This window comes from Furipterus horrens, unplaced genomic scaffold (assembly GCF_987537825.1).
Source record: "Furipterus horrens unplaced genomic scaffold, mFurHor1.1.pri manual_scaffold_12, whole genome shotgun sequence".
NCBI classification, from domain to species: Eukaryota; Metazoa; Chordata; class Mammalia; order Chiroptera; family Furipteridae; genus Furipterus; species Furipterus horrens.
In genome coordinates, this window is record NW_028327182.1 from 4,258,058 (window position 1) to 4,266,658 (window position 8,601).

Genomic DNA, 8,601 nt, shown 5'->3' on the forward strand with positions numbered 1-8,601 from the left:
TTCTCTTTTGCATCAATGTGGCTCTGTCTCTCTTCCTCATCCACCCTCCAAAAATCAATAAACATATCATTGGGTGAAGTTTATTTTTTTTAAGTGATTTTTAGAAATGTAAATTAACAAAAATGATTTGAAAAGAAGTGGAAATCTCATGGACATGGGCAATGGAGTAATTGTTTTTAATTTATAGGTTATTGTCTGTATAAAAACCTTTATTTAAGTCTAGATCTTTCTAAAGAATTCCTTGTAAAGAACTGAATTGTTTTAGCTGTTTTGCAACCTGAAATATTCTTTGCTTTTAGTGGCATTGTTGGAAATAGTGCAGCTACACTGTTGACTACCATTGAAGAAATGCATCTGCTAAGCAAAAAGATATTCTTCAATAGCTTGAGTCTTCATGCAAGTAAATTAATGGACAAGGTATGTTTGAAAAATGCAGTTCTTACACTATGTGAATGTATAGCTTTCACATTTAACGTTCTGCTGTTTTTACGCGGGTAACGATTTTTACCCATTCCATGCATTGTTCTTTTGGGTTCTTCCTACGAGCAGCAGGATTCATTCTGAGAGGGCTTGCTGGGTCTAGGTTAGTAGTCTGTGTTCCTGGAAGAGTAGAGCATGCAGTCATAAGTGGAGACAGAATCTCACGCCCTAGTTTCATGACCATTTTTCTGTAACCAAACGTTTGTAACTAAGTCAAACTTACTGTATTTAGGTCAGGGCTAAAGTGACATACAGATCAGAAACCTGGAACTCGTACTAATGTGTTTCCTCAGCAGCTGACTTGTGTTTTTACTCCTTGACGATCCAGCTTCGTCCTTTTGAAATTTATGCTCCTTTGAGTTAAATGCTATAATTAATTATGAGAACCATCAAGATAACAGCCCCTCCCCCAAGGAATAAGACCGAGTGAACACGCCGACCAAACCCTGAGAGAAGGCTGCGGGAGCTGGTGTTTGAACTTGGGCCGCGTGTGGCGGCAGGACCGGAGGGGGTTGGCTTGTCACGATCAAATCTTTCATTTTGTTTAATAATTTTTTACATTCTTTTAAAAAACAACTTTGATACAGCACATACCATGTAATTTTTAAGGACTCAAGTTTTTAAAGGATACGTCATGGTCACTATCCTGGTTTCCTGTTCTTTCTCACAGCAATGCTGTATCCCGTAGCTGCGTCACGTCGGGCACAGGTGTGTAATGGAGTGCAGCTGTCAGACTGAGGGTCACTTCCCACACCCCTGACCCGAGAGCCTTAAGCAGTGCTCTTTCTGACCCCCATACACGACTCAGAGTCTTTTGGAAAAGCAACCTGAATTGGTAGAGCTGGAGCATTTATCTAATATTTTTTCCTGCTTTCTGTATTTGTCTTTGCCCAAGCTCACTAGCAGTCATTCAGCTCTGGTTATGTACACATGTTCATAAGCATTTACTTGTACGTTAATAGTTAGTGGAAGAATAGAAGCAGTGGATGAACCGTACCTTATTTTAGGTTGAACTGCCCCCACCTGACCTTGGACCAAGTTCTGCATTAAATCAGACGCTCATGTTGTTGCGTGAAGTTCTGGCCTCTCACGGGTCTTCAGTCGTGCCGTTGGATGCCCGTCAGGCTGATTTTGTGCAGGTATGTTGTCAATTTATTCTTATGATTGCTTGTTGCTCCTCTATTGTAAATTCTGTTGAAATTCTGTGATTTTTGGACCCATGTATTTTGGCAGACCCTCTCATTTTTTCTTCAAATATTAAATCAGTTCTCTTTAAAAAGTTTTTATCCAGTGATGCTCATTTGAAAAACTAATCTGATTATTGTACCATTTAATCTTTTTTTATGTGCTTCTGTGAGTTGGCCCCCTTCCAGTTATAGTTTGGCCTTCATTCTGAAGCGCCATTAATGCAGGCCTGTATCACTGTTTGGGAATTAAAGAGTAAATTTTATTTTATTTTTCATTTATAGGTTTTATCATGTGTCTTGGATCCCCTCCTCCAGATGTGTACGGTGTCAGCCAGCAATTTAGGCACAGCCGACATGGCCACGTTCATGGTCAATTCCCTCTACATGATGAAGACGACATTGGCTATGTTTGAATTTACTGACAGACGTCTGGAAATGCTGCAGTTTCAGGTTAATTTTGCCCTCCAGTGACTGCTCACTGGGATGAAATCTTTTTTCTGGATGTGATCTGTAACTGGCTTTCTGCCCTAATTCCCATAAAGCCTTTGTTATAGCCTGATGGAAGGCCACACAGTTGTATATACACACACATGCTATAAAGCCTTTGTTATAGTCTGATGGAAAGCCATGCACAGTTGTGTATACACATGTGGGCACACGTGCTATAAGGCCTTTGTTATAGCCTGATGGAAGGCCACACATAGCTGTGTATACACACGTACACACACGCGCATTTTCATCATTTCAGGTTTGTTTTGGAGAAGTCAGAATATGCTGTGAGTAAGATAGTATATTCGATCCACAGTCTATGATGGTGCACTGGAGCTTTTCTGAATAATGTGAGCATTTACTCTGTATGCAGGTTTCAGTTTCTGAACTGTGAACAACATGCTCTGTCTTTCAAGCTGCTGGGCTAGCGCAGGGGATGTTACCAAGGACAGATGTGTTTTCATCTGTGTGTAAACCAGTGCCAGGCAGGACGTGACACTTTGTTATACCAATCGCTGTCCTTAAACCAAATGGTACCTCTTAGGGGCTCATTAAATGGCTAAAACAAAGCCTTTTGTCAAACTTACCAGATACTTGGATTCTGATTTTGAAATCGTGATTTTTGGTAGATATAATTTTTTTTAAACTTTGTGCTATCACAAGTATATAAACAGTTTGGCAGTGGCTGTAGTACAAATTCATTTGTAAAGTTGTGGGGTTTTCTGAGGAATGAGTATGATCCATCTAAATTTGTGATATTTTTTATTTAAAAAGAAGTATAATGGAGTATTAGTTTTCCTTTTTGCATCACTTTCTTATATAGAATAAAATCCTTTTAAAAAAATTATTCGTTTTTGCTGTGTTTATGATTAGTTCAACTCCATATGCTTCTGTTTGTCTAAGTCTTTTCTCAGGCTGTCCGGGCACCAGGCGACCATGCGTTCTGTCCCCAGTTACCTGCGTTCCTTAGACAGCCACAGACATTGTTTGCGTTTCCGGAGAGCAGGCCCCGCTGTGTGTGTGCCGATGAAGCCTGTGCCGGCACCACGCTGGTTGGTCTTGGCAGGGAAGGCTGTCTCTCCCTTTTGGGAAGGACTTCTTCTGTAGGGAAGGAAGAGCCTAGTCTCCTGGCCACTTCAAGGAACAGCGCCTCGGTGAAGAACTGAGTTGTCTGCTTCTCCTCTCGTTAGGCTTACAGCTCACACTATTCTCTTTCTGCTGTGGTTTATTTTAGATTGAGGCGCATTTGGACACCCTTATAAACGAGCAGGCTTCTTACGTTCTAACCAGAGCGGGCCTGAGCCACATCTACAACACCGTGCAGCAGCATAGACCTGAGCAGGTAAGCCCACGGGCGCTCCTGGTTAGAGAACTATTCCAGCCTGCAGTGCGGGTTCCAGAGCTGGACTCGGGTTCGAATCTTGCCTCTGCCACTTCACAGCTGTGCTTCACTCAGGAAATGTCGTAGCTCTCTGTAGGCGAGGGATGATAACGTGTGTTTCATAGGGTCGTTCTAAGATGGGGACAATACACGTGGAGTTCGTAGATGATTACCATAGCGCCCCAAACTGTGCGGTACCCTTCTTATCATAGACAGCTTGGGTTAAAAGATATGAAAATATACAAAAATTAATATTCTAAAGTATGTGAAGACTATTCATTCTGGAAAAGCTTTAGGGTCATGTCGCTGCCAGTTGACTGCATGCATACAGGGCCGTCATCCCTTCTTCATTTAGCAGAGCATGGGCTGTTACTTCGGAAAGGTGAACTCTTCTGTGGCCAGCGCGTGATCTTGGTGTTACAGGACTCCAGTACGGAGTGGTGGAAACTGGAAATCCAGGCAAACACCTTTAAAATCCAAAGGACTCTTTTAAATGATACCAACACGAGGAATATTTTACAGTCTAGGAATTCGTAAATGAAGCTCTCAAAAATCACAAGGTCTGAATTTTTTCTTTCGATAGAGTAGTAAGCAGATTTCTACCAGAAGGAACCAACTCTGTTGTCTTGTTTGTCATCTAAAACTATCAAAGTTTAACCTGAGAGTCTCCGTGTCCCATTGCCATTTTTTTCTGCTTCTGGATCAGTCTGAGATACCCTGGTTTTCCCGTTGTTAATAAACGTACGTGCATTTCACTCCCTCCAGCAAATGCTGCTGAGCGCTCCTATGCTGCTTGTGCGGGAATGAGCAGACCACGGCGCTGCTCTGACCGGGGCTGGGGAAACGCCTCGCGTTCTTGGGGAGTGAGCGCAGCTTCCCAGTGTGGGCAGTCCACCAGTGGGCTGTGTTTCACAAATGACGCGATATGCATAGCTTGTTTTCTGCATCCTGTTTTCTTCCCTCTTCTGTCTTTGTTTTTTTAGGGTTCTTTAGCCAGTTTGCCCAGCCTAGACTCTGTGGCACTGAAGGCTGCAATGGTGAGTGCCCATAAAGCATTTCAATGGAGGTTTCCCTAGGGAACTTTATTCTGTTTTAAAATTTTATTTTTAAATTACAGTTGACATTCACTATTACTTTGTATTACTTTCAGGTGTACATCATAGTGGGTAGACAGTCATATACTTTGCACAACGATTCGCCTGATATTTCAAGTACCCCTCTGTATGATCCATAGTTATTACAATATACTCCCTGTGCTGCGCTTCACGTCCTCATAGTTAACAAAGCCAGCGGACTTGAGAAAGTTCCGTAGACTTGAAATCGGACGGCTTTACTTCTTGTTAATATTACTGCTCAGCAGCTTGGCGAGGGAGATGAAGATGAGTAGCCTAGACTCAGAATTTTAGAAGGAGGTGCTGCTGGCTGGATGTGACTACTTTACACAGTTGACACTCTCGGGGAGTTTAGTTTGAATGTTTAAGAAATAGTTCATTTTGATCACAAAGAACTTGTTGTTTGGAATATGGGCTTTTGCCTAAGACTTAATCCTTAGAAGACATGCTAATATATTCGAGATGAACTGTATTTGACACTTGGCTGTTTCGTTCAGGTTCAATTTGATCGGTACCTGTCGGCCCCGGACAACCTGCTGATGCCGCAGCTGAACTTCCTTCTGAGCACCACCGTGAAGTAAGTGCACTTGGGTCCCAATTAGTTGCTGAAGAATCACATATTTTTAAATACGAAGCACATTTCTTTGAAAAAAAATTTAGTTTTATGACGAGGAGATTTACCATTGAAGATCTGTAGTTCTCAACCTCTTTTTCTGCCCCAACACTTCTAAGAGATTTATGCCTATTTCTTGCATGAATATAACTCCAAAATCTTTACTTAGTGAAGGATTTTTAAAATTAACACGAATATAATCGGAGCTCTGTAGCCATACTACCAGATGTTCCCTTATGTTGACTAACGTCTGGCAACGTTCCATGCCAGAACGACATGGAATACGTCGTGGAATAGCAATAGCATATTCACCGTGCAGTGCAGATGAGCTACTTATAGACTGTTTTGGACCTCTGCCGTCTCTGTAGATATATTATAAAGTTGTTCAGTACCATATATTTATCAGGAATGTGTTCAGGACAAAGAACTCCGTACGTTAAAATATTAGGATATTACAGTTGGGCGAAACTGGGAACAGGAACTCGGGAGAGGAAAACACGGTGGGTCAGTCAGATGTGGGAACAAATCAATTTATATTAAAATGTACAGCAAGGAAAGAACTCTCAGACTTGAAAAAGTTACTTCAGATATCCCAACGGAGGTAACGGCACTTGTTTTCCGTTGTTTAGAGGGTAGCCGACAGCAGTAAAAAAAGTAAGGAGGCAGATCGTCACCCAGCACGGGGGAGAATTTAATATTGGTTAGAGTTGGCGGAAAATGGGGTGGACCGTTTCTCTCTCAGACATAAGGAAGTCCCCCATGAAGTGTGGTCAGAGGAAATGTGATTAGAGCCAGTGACTAAGGTTTTTTAGTTTTATTATTCTAAATCACCTCATACTATCTACAAAACCAGAACTCCGAAGGCCTGAGAGGTTATAAAGGAAACTGCTTTGCCATGTCTCAAATTGTTTGTGTCTTTCTTAAATTACTTAGTTTTTAAGTCAAGTACATTTAACTATTTTAGGTTTAACCATGTTTCAGTCAATACGTAGTATGTGAATGTTCAGTTGTATGAGTCATCACCGAATATAAAAGATGCCATTATTCTTTTCATAATGTAGTGATTGAGGGGACATTTTAGGGTGTTTTAAAGAGTGGCACGTAGCCCAGATGCCGCCGCCATGAGGAGAGGGGCAGGTGTCGCAGGGAAGCGAGTCAGAACCCTCCTTCTGGTGGAGGGTTTTCCCTTCATTTTATTCAAGGGCAGCGTCTGTGAAGCACAGTGAGGCAGAGCACACAATGCAGCGAGGTCTGTGGTGTAAGTGAAAACAGTTTATCGTGACTTATTCTGAGATCCGAGGTGCTAATAAGTTTGGGTAACTCTTAGCCTCTTCCTTCAATGTGTCATCGGGGAGGTTGGCGAAGCCCGTACGCTGGTGGTGGGTGACAGTTCTGTTTCCCGGTCAGGGACCCGCTGTAGGTCAGGCTCTCCGCCGGCCCTGAGGACACAGCAGTGGGCAGAACGCAGGGCCTGCCTCCTGAAAGCTACACACTGATGGGGAGATTTAACAGAGAAATAGCAAACCTAAGAAACATTCTTACCCCCAACCCAGATAAGTGACTTGCGTGGAGGTACAGTGGCTCTTTAGGGCTACCGATGTATAATTATGAAAATGAAATGCGTAGGTTCAGAAATGACGCTTTCTTACCATCCTGAGTATGGGAAGGTTATGTTTTCACATTTTGCGTGTTTTTCGGTAGAGAGCAGATCCTCAGACAGTCTACAGAGCTGGTCTGCAGAGCCTACGGGGAAGTGTACGCTGCCGTGACGGACCCAGCCAGCGGCTACAAGGAGCCGGAGGGCATCCTGCACCGGTCCCCGCAGCAAGTGCAGACCCTCCTCTCCTGACAGACGGTGCCCCCCCAAAGGGCTGGGGCAGCTCCTCAGCGTGCGGTCTGTTAGTCTTCCCCTTGGAATTTGATGTTGCGGTTTTCTTTGTATCATAACATCGTAAGTCCCGATCATTGCTTCACTGGGTCCCAGGCACGTGGCAGGAAGGGACATACGTTGACCTGCATTGCTGTTGCTCTGTCTGCTCTGTGTAGAGATGCTCTGTTCTCTGCAGGCCGCCTCTCCAGCTGGGCAGGCTCCCTCTCTTCTGGGATCTAATTATACGGGGGAAAGTGGGATGAGAGGTTGGAGGGGGTTTTAAATTACCTATACATAAAAGATTAAATTTAAGAATTAGTGTGAGGATATGACTAATAAATACCTCTTTCCCTAAAGATTCATTTGCTTCTCATCAGTTATTAATGTGAGTAGGTATAATTAAACTGAGCAGCAGAAATATGCACTCAGGAAAAAGGGGGGAAAGAGAGAGAGAGAAAAAAATAATTTAAACAGAGTGCATTCCACTCTGTGTCTGCCCTGGGCTGAGTCCAACATGAAGTTTAGCTGTGTAAGCGTCCTGTCTAATACTCAAAGACACATATTTGTCATAGAGTGCAGACGCTAAATTCGGCCAGGTACAACTTTCGTGTGATGTTCAAACTGAAGACATAACGATCTCCTCTGACCCTGGGGGGAGGTGCCAGAGACGCGTTGCTGGTGGGCAGAACTGGTGTCGGTCCCCGGGGCGGCCCCTTGCCAGGAATGGTTGGGGTTCTCACGTTAGAATTTTCCATGCGACCCTGCTTTGTTGGTAAGATTTTGAGGAGAATTCTTATTAGCAAAATATCTTAATTTCTGGTAAATCAACATTAAGAAGTGAGTCCCTAAATTATAAATGAGAAAACTGAGGTATAAGGAAGAGTTGACTAAGTTAAGATATTTTGAAAAGTAGTAAGATGATATTAATGCTTATGTAACAAATATATAACAAATTAGCATTTATAAAACATACTGATTCATCTATCTGCAATTTATTATCATTTATATTAATATGATTCTTTTGGAGCAAGAAGAGTATATAATATTGTTATAAATCTGTAGTTTTAGTTTTTTCCTTCAATGACTTTGTGTAATGTATAAAAGACAGAAAATTAAGTATGATATAAATCAAGAGCTTAAATTTTATATAATTTATTTTTACTGTGAAAAAAGATGTCTATCTTATTAATAGTGAATTCCCTTGTTTTCTAGGAAAAAAGATGTATTTGACCTTTTACCTAGTTTTCTCAAATAAAATATTAAACTGCTTCTAGACTAGCAATCATTACAGCATTTTTAGACATCTTTTTATAGTGGTTTTAGAAAATGTCCCAATAGGAAGAAAGTACAGTGTAGGGTCAGACTGAGATAACCAATGGAGGATGGATGCAGAGAATATGGTATCAATGTGACCTTGATACGAAGTCACAATAAGAGATTATAAGTGTTACTCCATCCGTGTAACACTT

The 8,601-nt window shown here is 42.0% G+C and overlaps 1 protein-coding gene across 1 annotated transcript in view; it reads left to right on the forward strand.

Annotated features, from left to right (window-relative positions):
* The window catches only part of COG6 (component of oligomeric golgi complex 6), a 30,631-nt gene extending 23,137 nt beyond the window's left edge, over positions 1–7,494 (forward strand). Inside the window, exons 13-19 of the mRNA XM_090258089.1 lie at positions 300–417; positions 1,488–1,619; positions 1,950–2,117; positions 3,391–3,498; positions 4,521–4,574; positions 5,147–5,226; positions 6,964–7,494. Of these exons, the coding sequence (XP_090114215.1) occupies positions 300–417; positions 1,488–1,619; positions 1,950–2,117; positions 3,391–3,498; positions 4,521–4,574; positions 5,147–5,226; positions 6,964–7,111 (808 nt within the window). The 3' untranslated portion in view covers positions 7,112–7,494. The remainder of the gene's footprint in view (positions 1–299; positions 418–1,487; positions 1,620–1,949; positions 2,118–3,390; positions 3,499–4,520; positions 4,575–5,146; positions 5,227–6,963) is intronic.
* Positions 7,495–8,601: the final 1,107 nt, after the last annotated feature.